Raw genomic sequence first — 12678 nt, forward strand, 5'->3', positions numbered from 1 at the left:
AAATTTATTTCAATAAAATATATTCGTTTTTATTAGTTACCTCTCTCTCTCTCTCTCTCTCTCTGTCTCTCTCTCTCTCTCAACTATACCACCACAACAGAGCATGCATCTCATTCACAACCACAACCACAACCACAACCACAACCACAACCCCAAACCAAAGCTCACACCCACAGTAACACAAACAACAAATCAATTAAAGGAAATCTCAAAACAAAATCCACATACTTAAACTTCCATTCAAATTTCCCTTAGATAAACATAACCCAAATACATTTGAAATCAAAATTCAAACCAAGCACATGCAAGCAACATCAAATCTTAACAACCAAGCCAAATCAAAATTTCCAACCCCACAAACCAAAGAAAGAGAAAATAGAAGAAGAAATTTTAAGAAAGAAAACCGTGACTCTAATGGTGGTGGTGTCACCGTAAATCGCTGGTAGTTGTGGTTGTGTGGGATTGCCTGTGGTCGAGCTTAGTTTGGCCATGGAGGATTTGAGAAAGGCTAAGATGAGAGAGAAAAAAAATACTCATTTTATGTAACTACAATAATCATGTATATTTACATAGTATTGCAGTTTTTCTATATATACATATCTTTACATGAGTCTAATCTGAGTAATTAATGAAAATTAGATGTGCAAAATTTAGTCTTTATACTATTATACACAAATTAATGTCAGTGCACTTAGAAAATGAAAAAAGAAAAAGGAAAAAAATGAGAAAGAAGAAATGCATAGAGAAATGGTTTATATGGGACTCAGCAATTTTTTTCCCTTCCAAATCCATAAATTACTCTAATACCTTTGAAATTAGTTTTATATCCTTGTAATTAATTATTAATTTATAATGATAAAATAGTAAAATAATATTTTTATTTTTACTTTATTTTGTTATCTTTCTCTTTCTTTGATTCCATTAAACCAAATGTATCCTTAATTTTAAGTAACATTAAGAACACAACTAAAATCACAATCTATTTTCGTGGCGAATTGGAAATGGAAGGGAAATTGTGATAAAGTTGTGATTTTACCTAACATTTCTGTAATTCATTTTGCTTTGGGCGAAAACACAGCTAGCGTGGTTTTGTGACAAGTGACAAGTGACAATTAATAGTAATATTATAGTATAAACACGAAACAGTAGTCACACGAGATCAACAGTTTGAAATAGCGTCCAACACCTGCTTCGGTCGTACGGAAAAACCTGCAACCAGCCCAACCACCTACAAACGTATACGCTTGGTCCGAACGTAATCCCCACTGTGTTATCCACGCGCTTGACGTCCCAAACTCCTTTTTTATTTATTGTTATTTTTTTACAATCTAGTTTAATCTATGTTTGGTAACTATTTTTTATTTTAATTTTTATTTTTAAAAATAATTTTTATTTTTGAGATTAAAAATTTTTTTTGGCAACTTAAAATAGACAAAAAAACAAAAGTTATTCTCAAAAGTCAATTCGTGAAGAAAATCAAAAACATGTAAAAAATTGTTTTTTGTTTTTAATTTTCAAACGTTAACGAAAACACACATTTAATTTAATGAATTAGCATTAGAGTTCAAATCCTAGTAACAACATATTTTAGTATTTTTTTTTTAAAACTATCTTTTAAATTTCAACTAATCAAACATGTTTTTGATTTTTAAAGTATAAGAAAATAGTTTTTTCTTTATATTTCCAAAAACAAGTTTTTGAAAATAGAAAACAAAACTATTACCAAACATAGCTAGTGTTTATGTGTGTGAAATTCTCTCTTGAATACTTGAATCTCGGTCATTCCCTCCCACACCTTACAAACACTTATACTTGTGGTGTGACCATCAAAACCTATAAATAAATAAAGAAAAATTCTAATTTCACAATATTTTTAAATTAAATTATAAATATTAATTTGTTACTAGTTTTAACTCAAATACACTACTGAAATTAATTTTTTGCTTACTAATAATGGTCAATAATAATTTTTTAATAAACCTTAAACTCATGCACCATAACCAAAATTGCATGCGCTACTAACTAGCGCAAAATAGTTAATAATAATTGATGCTAAGAATTTATTGTGAAAATAATGTTAAAATATTGTAAACATAACATTAGCAAACTGTTTTGTTTTGCCAGGTTAATCATCCTCTTCCGTTTGATCATTACTCAATCAACCTTGCATCAAATGAAGGTCCAAGCAGAAGATACACATAACTTTTCAGCTTTTGAAAAATAATTTTTTTTGGTTATTTTGACTGCTAAAAAAGTGAACATCATATCAAGAATTATATTTTATTAACCACAGTAATGTGGTAATAATCAACATTTAACAACATTTAACTTAATGAGAGGGTAAGACTCGTAATCAGTTCTTTAGGTACATCCTATAAAAAAAAAAAGGTTCTTTTGGAGGTACCTCTCTGTTTCTCGCGCTATATTTCTCTGTTTTCATAATAAAATAAAAAATTCTTTAGGCACATAACTTTTTTTTTTTTTTTTTGATATGTAGGCACACAACTTTTAAATCCTTATGAATTGAAATAATAAATTTTGTAAGAGCCAATTTTTTAATGTTTAATTTACACAAGTATTTTGTCCATTATAGTAAATTTTAATTATTCCATCTAAACAAGATATTAATAGCTATTTTTCTAATTTTAAAAAATTGATTTATTTTCTTTAAAAAAATTGTTTGAATTAAAATAGTGCTAAATATTTTTTGGTATACATTTTTCTTTTCTCATTAATTATAGGTTAAAAAAGAGAGAAAAATGAGATGATAATCATAAGTGAATTATAGAACCCATTTTAAGAAATGGATCGATTGTAATTGTTAAGGAGGAATTGAGCGAGTCTCATTACATTAGAAAGTAACTAAAGCTAATAAACAAATAGTTTATGTTATGTTACTTTTTAGAAAAAACCTACCGATTACAATAAAAATTCAACCTTAGCCAGTGAATTTTTACACTTATGAACCAAACCCTTAAAACATAAACATTTATCTATTACTATAAAATATTAAATAATTCAATCCACTATGCTAATAGTTAAGATTAGACAAGAGTATAATGCATGAAAAGAATGTGTAATGTAGAATTCTCCCTAAATATTCTAATACCAAGTAGTTTATTCTTCCTCCTAAAAGACATAAAATTTGTTTACACTCTTATAGCTTAGTAATATTACCTAATTTTTGTTTGCCACTCTCACATTGTAACATAAAAAAAAAAAAAAAAAAAAAAAAAAAAAAAACACACACACACACACACACAAAAATTATATAGAAAGACCATATGGAATATGCTGTGTGAAACAAGTCACATTGACAAAAATCTAAATAATCTCAATATATAAATATTTTTCTTCTAACCTTATATGATAGGATTGGTCGATAAACTTCAGGACGTGTACAAAACCAATCCTTTTAAATTATGTTTATAAGAAATACTAATAAAATATTATTATATAATAAAAATGGTTACCTCATTAGTCATTATCGTATTTACTTCCCTTAACTCCTTTAACCTTGTTGAAAACCATCCGATCATTTTCATACTAGAGTTTTCCTAACCTTATTACCTCACCTGAAAACCACTCTCATCACAAAAACCACCTACCCTTCTATCTCTCTCTCTCTCTCTAAAATCTCTGCTTCATTTTCTCTCTCCAAACATCCCCCTTGTTCGTTTTTAGTAACCCTTATCATCTCTCTCTTCCTCTCAAGTTTCAACCTTTCTTTCTTTCTTTCTTTTACACTTGCAACTTTCTCTCTCCAAAAAACTCACACTCACAGACTATCTCTCTTTGTCTGTCTTGTCGGTCTGTCTCTCTCTCTATCTTTCTCTTACTGCTACAACTGCAACACCAACACCTTTCCATCTCCCTCGTTTATCTAATCTTGAGAGAGATAGCTTCATATCTCTCTCTCTCTCTTTGTATAACAAGTCTATATCTTTCTCTACCACTAGCTAGCTCGTCACCATGACCAAATTATAATCACCATCCTCATAAATCTCTCTCTTTTCTCTTTCTCTTTCTCTTTCCCTCTTAATAATTCCATTCGTTCATGGCGTACCACAACCATCTCTCCCAAGACCTCCCTCTTCACCACTTCTCAGACCAACACCAACACCAACACCACCAAACCATACCCAACACTTCTGACCCGAACTCAAAACCCGGGTCTGACCACCACACACCCAATTGGCTAAACAGCGCTCTCTTACGCACCCAATCCCAATACAACGACACCCCCACCACCCCCACCAACAACAACAACAACAACGCCGCTAACAACAACACTAACACCAATTTCCTCAACCTCCACACGGCCTCCGAATCCGCTTCCCAATCCTCAAACCAATGGCTGTCACGCCCCATCCTCCACCGTAACCACAGCGATGTCATCGATGACGTGGCTGGAGACTCCATGATCGCCGCCACCATGTCCCACGAATCATCGGAAAACATGAAGAACCACAACAACAGCGAGAGCTTGAACCAGAACAACAAGAGTGATCATCAAGCAATGGGAGTTGGAGTTGTGGTAGAGAGTAGTGGCGGCGGCGGTGGAGATGGAGTGATGAACTGGCAGAATGCAAGGTTCAAAGCAGAGATTCTGACCCACCCACTGTACGAGCAATTGCTATCTGCACACGTGGCGTGTCTTCGGATCGCCACGCCAGTCGACCAGTTACCAAGGATCGATGCCCAACTCGCTCAGTCGCAGAATGTGGTCGCTAAGTACTCACCTCTCGGACATGGGACTCAGCCTATGGTTGGGGACGACAAAGAGCTTGATCAATTCATGGTATGTCCTTTTTCTCTCTCTATTGTCGTTTTGTGTTTCAAAATTTTATTTTTTCTTTTTCTAAACTGTATTAACAATGGTTGATGTTATTTATTACTTATTAGTTATTACCGCTTCCATCTTTTGTGCGCGTTAAAGGCGTACCGAAATTTATGTACTTTTTGTTGTTTATTTCATTTTTCATTTTTAGCTTTTTGTTTCTATGTGCTTCAATTTAGTTGGAGCTCAAAAAAATTCATTCAGAGAAAGTTTACTCTGAATGACATTTCACCCACTATGTATGTATGTACTTTTGGATTTTTAGTGATTGAATTGTGAAGTGTGATGCACCGACAAATATGATTGATCCAATTTGTTTGCGTGAGGAATGGTTAATTGGCAATGACAAGAAAGACCACATCTTTGTTCATATAATTACATTCAAATTTTAAAAAAGGTGGGTTGGGTTCTCTCTCTCTCTCTCTCTCTCTCTCTCTCTCTCTCTTTTGTTTTTTTGTTTTTTGTTTTTCTTTTTTGTTTTTGGTTGGCTTGTAATTTGAAATGGACGGTGCAACTCTTTTTAGTAGTGATAATTTTCTGGTGGTACCAAATGGTTTGATAGATTTTGCTAGTTAAAAAGGCCTTTTCCTTCTTGGGCATGGATGTTGCAACTTGCAACTCTTTTTATATTGAGCAAATAAAAACTTGCCTTGTGTGGTACATCAATTTTGAAGCTTTGGTGGGTATGGGAAGCTGTTAAGTATTGTGCTGAGGCAAAAATTAAAGAGAGGAACATTAAATAAACAGAAAGATCTTGACATAGTCCACTGTCACACTAGATAGCCTTACCTCTAGGACTGAAAGCAAATTAGATGTTTTAATGATAGATATTACTCAATTTTTTTACTTTTTTTTCTTGAACACCATTGATGGGAACTGGGAAATCCCTTATTAAACTGTTGGTAGAAAGCAATTTCCACCACATATCTTTCTTCAAAGTCAAAGCCTAATAGGCCAGGAATAGCAACTTCTAGTTTCTCAGCCCAAAAAATGAAAGGAAAAAGAAAAGGGACCTAACAGATGTTTTCTCATAGAAAATTATATCTAAAAAGAAAACATGAAAATTGCTGATGTTGTCAAGGTAACTCGGGATTCTGTTGCTGCAAACTTGGGGTGTGAAACATTGTAGTAATTGTGATTGAATAAAAGGAGGAACCTTGATCGATCAATGTAATCACTCTGACTTCTATGTTGATGAGTAGAAGATCAAGAGCTTTTGTGAATGAATAAAGATTAAAAAATTGATATCTATGAATGGGAGGGAATAACAATCCCCATGCTCAAAAGTCATATTCAGGGTATCTGAGTTTGTTTTCAGCTGGAAGCAAAACACTTGGGGTTTCCTGTAATTCTTATGATGAATTTAAAGGCAGCCCAATGTGATTAATTGTCTTTTGAATGAAAATTAATTCATGATGTGTTCTTTTTATGGATTTTTAGATGTCTTTTGGAAAACTTTGGCTGAATTCTTCTTAGAAGCTCCACTATGATGAAATCTTTGACTGGGAGGAGAGTAACAATTTCCTCTCCTAATGATTATGTACTTATGTGCTAGGTTAGTTTCAGAATGCTAAAAATAACAATTGCCGATACTCAATCAGCTTTAAGGGTCATTTGAAATCTTGCAAGTAGCCAGCAAGGAGATGTGCTGGATTACTAGATTCAAGTATGATATATGTTGTAATTTATGACACTTCCCTTAATTGAAACTTTAAGCTTGCATTTGATATTTTCAATTCATTGGATTCTTGGTGTAACTTAGGAAATAATAGCTTCAAAATGCTTCCTAATTGCAGTATGATATTAATGGAGCTGTAACTCCGGTGAAGCCTAGATACACAAATGAAATTAAGATGTTTTCACTTATGCTATAAGAGGAAACTTATGTACAACCAACCAGAAATGTTTTCAGAAATAATATCTCAATTCTCATACACTGTTTTCAGTATCTCAACAGGCATGCGCAAAAGCTCAGCAATGTATAGATTGCATAGCCATCAGCATAACAGGAAACTGAAAATTTCTTGAAAGATTATTAATTTAACTTCTGACTGCATGAGATGGGTACTTCTGGTATGCAAGCAACATTATTTGGAATTCCATATGCTCTTTATTCAGAGTTTCATTAGCTCTATTTACTACTTTTTTCTTTTGATGTTGGAACAGATTAATCCATGTTTAGCTGTAGACAAAAGCAAACGGTTTTGGGAAAGACATAATTAGTCAAAAATTTGTTTCTGCCATTAGTTACATGTCTAGTCAATAAGGTGTCAAGGCGTTATGGGGACTACTTAGCTATTGATTTAAGCTTGTTAACAGTTCCATACCTGCTTGTCCCACACACCCATCCCTTGCTCTTCCTATGCCCATTTTGTAAATTGTCTTATCATATGATAGAATCAGAATTTTGATCTTCACTTGGCTTGTTATTGTAGACACATTATGTTCTGTTGCTTTGCTCTTTTAAAGAACAACTTCAACAACATGTCCGAGTCCATGCAATGGAGGCGGTAATGGCTTGCTGGGAGATTGAGCAATCACTGCAAAGTTTAACAGGTGATGTTCTGCAATGAGATCCTATTTGAGATATATATATATATATATATATTTATATATTTATATATATATATATATTTTTTTTTTTTTTCATTTCTAGTGGATGTTGATAACAGGTGATGTTCTGCAATGAGATCCTATTTGAGATATATATATATATATATATATTTATATATTTATATATATATATATATTTTTTTTTTTTTTCATTTCTAGTGGATGTTGCATGCTAGCATAAAAAGGTTTAGAGAGTTGGAAAAGTCTTTCAGCTGCTTGACTTTTGTTTGCTTGCTCAAATTGCTGTTTGTTGTTCTTCGCAGTTGAAACTAGCACAGGTGGTTAAAACGTGATGAATTTAATTCTTCAATGTTTGTCCTTGGCATGGTTTGTGATCAACTAACCCCCACAACACAATAAATGAATGCAACTTGTTGATCATGCCAATGAATTCCTAGAAAAATGAGTGGTGAAATAACTTTACTTGAAAAAACAAACTAGTCCTTAATGTGATACATCTATGGTTCTTTAGATGTATTTGCATACATATTTAATATTTGATCCAGGGATTAAATATGATAGGGTGGTGCCTCATCAAGTTTGATAGTGCCATGTCTAATCAAAGTGTCATTTGGAGCCGGGGCAGGGGGAAGTTGGATGCTTTACTCTGAGCAGCAGTGTCAAATACCCTATACTTCATAAAATTCTTTAATATTGAGCTGCTCATTTAAATATATAATTCTTCACATGAAACAACTTAAGAATTTTAATTTTGTAGATTATTTCCATAGCTTCTTTGTAATTTTGTGTCATGACCACTTAAAATCTCCATCTCTGGCTATGATTCAGTGAATTTACCTGTTACTGAATCAACTTATCCATTTGAAATAATTATCTTTTACATTGCAATTTTATGAGCTGTGATCTCTTCCTTCTTTGGGAAAAGGATGTTATATTTTTCAAGAAAGTTAGTTCCAAAAAATACCTTAAAAGGCTGTGTTTTTGCTACAATTAGAAATCAACTTTTATACTATAACTGTAAGTAATTTCATGTGATTATCATGAGTACCAAAGCTATAATTACTTTTACATGCTGCGTGAACAGGAGTTTCCCCAGGTGAAGGTACAGGTGCAACAATGTCTGATGACGAGGATGACCAAGTAGATAGTGATGCCAACTTGTTTGATGGCAGTTTGGATGGCCCAGATACCATGGGATTTGGTCCTCTTATCCCAACAGAGAGTGAGAGGTCCTTAATGGAGCGTGTGAGGCAAGAGTTGAAGCATGAACTGAAACAGGTAATTGATGGAATATTTTGTTGCAAAGTCTTATTACATGTTCATCATTATCAATTGGTATTTTTTTTATAGGGTTACAAGGAGAAAATTGTAGACATAAGGGAGGAAATTTTACGCAAGAGAAGAGCAGGAAAGCTTCCTGGGGACACTACCTCAGTCCTAAAATCTTGGTGGCAATCACATTCGAAGTGGCCGTATCCTACAGTAAGTTTTTTGACAGTTAGAATTGGTTGAGGAATCGTTCTGAACCTACTAATTTGACATCATAAATCCCTTGCTGCATCCCAAGCATAAACTAGATTCACTAAACACCTAACCATGTATGGGGTATGTCAAAAGGTACAAACTTTCCCACAAAAAAGTAAACATCCAACCATGTATGGGGGTATACTCTTGTCAAAAGCCTCAAATTTTCCCTAAAAAAAAAATGTATACAAAATTTTTCCTCCCTCAAATGTATAAGAAAAGGTGCTTATGCATGCACAAAAACACAAACATTACCTCATGCAACAATGTCTGTTTCTTTTCAAAAACCCTTCAATGAGTAAGCTGCTTCCAAGTTAATGTTAGTTATGTCAAACAAATGTGGGAAACGTTTCACTCATCAATACCTTAAATTCTATTAACTTTCAGGAGGAAGATAAGGCAAGGTTGGTACAGGAGACTGGTTTGCAACTAAAACAGATAAATAATTGGTTCATCAATCAGAGGAAGAGGAACTGGCACAGCAATCCTTCAACTTCCACAGTCTTGAAGAGCAAACGCAAAAGGTATTCTAATCAAAGAATTTCTGTCTATTAGTTTAGATTTCTCATGAGCTTTATGCCAACAATAATTCGAAAAGAAGTAATGCAGGTGAAAATAGCGGCGATCGTTTTATATAAATGGAAGAAAATCCTAGAACCATTCCTCAAATGATCTCTGTTCATGCTTCTTCTCAAGTGATCAACCCAACATTACATAAAAATTGTGACAGTAGAGGGCTTCTTGGTATGGCTGTGGGCTCAAGTAAAATACCCATATTTTGTTTTTCCAAAAAGAGAGGCTGGCAGAGAGGATGAGGTTATGATGATGAACCCAGTTTGTGACATTTAACAGATATGCTAAAAGGCTTCAGACAGTGAGTTGCATATGATGCCAACCTCATTAGGAAGTCCAGTATCTAGGAATTATATTACTGAACTGAATTGGATGCATTGGCGGGGTTATGATTTTTTGTTTACTTTCTTCATGCCTGTGAATAAAATAGCGAGAGGGTGTTGGTGTACAGTGTAATAATCTGTGCATGGTACCTTATAGTTTTTATACTAGTGATTATAGCCTTTTGAAATTATATTGTAGAGTTAAATATGTATTAAATATGGCATTTACGTTTTTACAGTTTGTTGATGGACCTGATTCCCCTTCAACCAAATCTGATTACATAACCGGGCATGAAATCTTTGAAATATGATGTTTGTCATGTATTTTCCTCCTTTTTCTCTGACTTCTTTGTAAAAGTGACTTGTTATTATCAGTTCAATTGGAGTTGTTGACTGATACTGTGCACGACCCTCGAGTCAAATTGGGAAAATGTATTAGCGAATTGTTTCTATATAAATCTAAATGGTTCAGATACGCAGTGATGATTAGTTTATCAGTCTAGCTCAATTAATGAAGGAACAATTTTATTGTGGTATATTGTCACATTGCATGGAACTGTTCACAAAATAACTAGAAATTCTGCAAACAGTTATCAGATTGTTGTAAGAGATTCTTATGATATTTTTTGTGCGAGTAAATTTGTATTTTGAGTGAAGATGCCTGTTATCAGTATTAAACTTAATTAGAAAGCTGTGCTGCTTGGTTTGGATCATAAGCAACTGTAATGACCCTGATAAGATTTTGGTGTTGGCCTATTTCATGAAAATTTGTTTGCAATGAATTTCTAGTGTATTGATGTAATTCAGTCAATGAAAAGTCTGGTTGAAGTCTGTATTTGAAGATGCGGCTCAAAATGCTAAATTTAGTAGCTTGCTTGACGTTTGCTCAAAGCTCGGTCAAGCGAGATACTAAACCCGCTCCGCTCAAGTGAATCATTAAGCTTGCATGACTCTTGCTCAAGCAAGATCGTGGAAAAAGTTCAATTCTGACTATTTTTTTGAATTCTTAGATTAGGTTTGGTGGCATCACTTTGCACGTATTTTTCAATAGAGAAAAGGAGGCTACAATCTGTGCTACTCGGGAAGAAAAACTTGTGCCTTTTCTCCTTGTATTTAATATAAAATACGTATCCTTTGTCCACTCATCTTGTGATCCCAAAGATCCTAAGGAGAGTGTTTGATTGTGTGAAACCAAATACCTTTTGGTTTTCCCTAAAGAGTTCAATGTAGAGAAAAATTTCAAGGAGGTGTCTTGGAGAGCACCTAAGGTTTTGGTTATTGAAGCGGAGTCGCGCTAGTAAAAGGATTCATATATGATTAGTTCAGAGGATCCGAAACTGTTGTGGTGACACCAATGAGTCGCCAATTAGGTGTTTAGAGTATAGTCACAAAGGTTTTTGCAACTAGTTAATAAACTTCCACTTTTATAGTAGGTTGCTTTAGTTAGGTACATTACCCCGTAGTGGGTTTTTTTTTTTCTTTAAACGGATCTTCATTGATTTTCTACTTTGTCACCAAATCTAGTGTTTATTATTTTTGTGTATCTTGCTTTATGATAAGGTGCATGTTGAATTGTGGTGATTAGAATTAATTCGTGGGTCACACAATTGAGATTCATTTTTAATTAATATAATTTGTCGCAAACCCAAGAATGTAATTATTTTATAAGAATATAATGTAAAATTTGTAGGTTAAATAGTGTATTTGTTATTTAAAAGTATTATTTTTTTATAAGTTTTGTGTAATGGAACATATAATGTGATTTGCATTCAACAACAATACATAGTGACATCTATATATATATATATATATATGGGGGCTCGAGGATGGAGGAAGGGGTTGTTGAGCTGTGTGTATGATTATTGAGGCATCATAAGCCTGAAGAGGGAATCCACCCGAGGAGAGGAGGAGAAGAGACAAAAGACTTTTGGGAGCTCCGTTTGAGAAGGACAAGGTGTGGAGAGAGAATCATGGGGGGTAGGGGAAGTTTCCAGTGATAAGTAGCTTACTGCCTCCACATTAAATGGTTGGCAACAGCTTTATCAGCTGCATTGATGAGAAAGTGACCTGAACAGTGGATTTCACAGCTAAGCAGCTCCTTTTACCACTTTCATTAGAAATTTAGGGGGTAGGTGTTAGGATGAGAATTTGGGTAGGTGGAGATGAGGGGTCAAGATTTGAAGTGCTAAGAAGTATATAAGAGAAGGGAACTTCCAGATAAAAGGGGAGGAAAACGATAGACATTATAACAAAAACATTGAGAGAAGAGCATGAACAATGTATTATTCTAAGTATCATTGGCCTTCTTGGGCGAACTTGTATTAAGCTATTTATCTACTCAATCTGTGATCCTTAGTCTTTTTTTCTTGTTTTTGTCTTCGGGCTAACCCCTGCTTTTTGTTTAATCCACTCTCTTACAAATATATATTGACTTAGGCCTAGTTGAACTGTACCAACCTTACTATTCTAAGGGAACTTGGGCTGTTTGATCTTTGAGTCCTTACAATATATATATATATATATATATATATATATGAAAAATTAATTTAATAAAAGATTTAAATGATATAATTATAATATTGTTTTATATAAATGGAGAATATGTTATCAAAGGGTTTTTTATTATTATAAATATACCATAATTGATTGACAAATTTGAACATATCCAAGAATATTAAAAAACAATTGTACATTCACATTCCATGGAATACATGTAAGGATGTGACATGTTACATTAAATTTAAATTATTACATAAGTTTAGAATTGTAACATTTTTTTTCTTTCCAAATATAATTATAATGCTTATATTATTAAAACTTGAATTTTAAGATAATCCTTTGAAT

The 12678-nt window shown here is 33.4% G+C and overlaps 1 protein-coding gene across 4 annotated transcripts; it reads left to right on the plus strand.

Moving 5' to 3' along the window:
* The first annotated feature begins 3554 nt into the window (after positions 1 to 3554).
* On the plus strand, positions 3555 to 10309 carry LOC111996867 (homeobox protein knotted-1-like 3). 4 transcript variants are annotated; one of them, XM_065768061.1, is made up of 6 exons: positions 3555 to 4801; positions 7276 to 7396; positions 8499 to 8692; positions 8765 to 8896; positions 9326 to 9462; positions 10074 to 10309. In XM_065768061.1, the coding sequence occupies exons 1-6, from the start codon at positions 4058 to 4060 to the stop codon at positions 10117 to 10119; spliced, it is 1374 nt and encodes a 457-aa protein (XP_065624133.1). In that variant the 5' UTR covers positions 3555 to 4057; the 3' UTR covers positions 10120 to 10309. The 4 variants fall into 4 exon arrangements, with proteins under 4 accessions (XP_065624133.1, XP_065624134.1, XP_065624135.1 ...); XM_065768062.1 differs by having other exon boundaries at positions 3556 to 4801; positions 9537 to 10140; XM_065768063.1 differs by having other exon boundaries at positions 3557 to 4801; positions 9540 to 10140.
* Positions 10310 to 12678: the final 2369 nt, after the last annotated feature.

The sequence above is a fragment of the Quercus suber genome, unplaced genomic scaffold (genome assembly GCF_002906115.3).
Source record: "Quercus suber isolate HL8 unplaced genomic scaffold, Cork oak 2.0 scaffold_884, whole genome shotgun sequence".
Classification (NCBI taxonomy): domain Eukaryota; kingdom Viridiplantae; phylum Streptophyta; class Magnoliopsida; order Fagales; family Fagaceae; genus Quercus; species Quercus suber.

Coding starts and splice junctions, on each gene's coding strand:
- LOC111996867 (XM_065768061.1), top strand. CDS start 4,058: ATGGCGTACCACAACCATCTCTCCCAAGACCTCCCTCTTCACCACTTC. Junction 8,693..8,764: donor TGAAGCATGAACTGAAACAG/GTAATTGATGGA, acceptor TTTTTTTTATAG/GGTTACAAGGAGAAAATTGT. Junction 9,463..10,073: donor TTGAAGAGCAAACGCAAAAG/GTATTCTAATCA, acceptor ACGTTTTTACAG/TTTGTTGATGGACCTGATTC.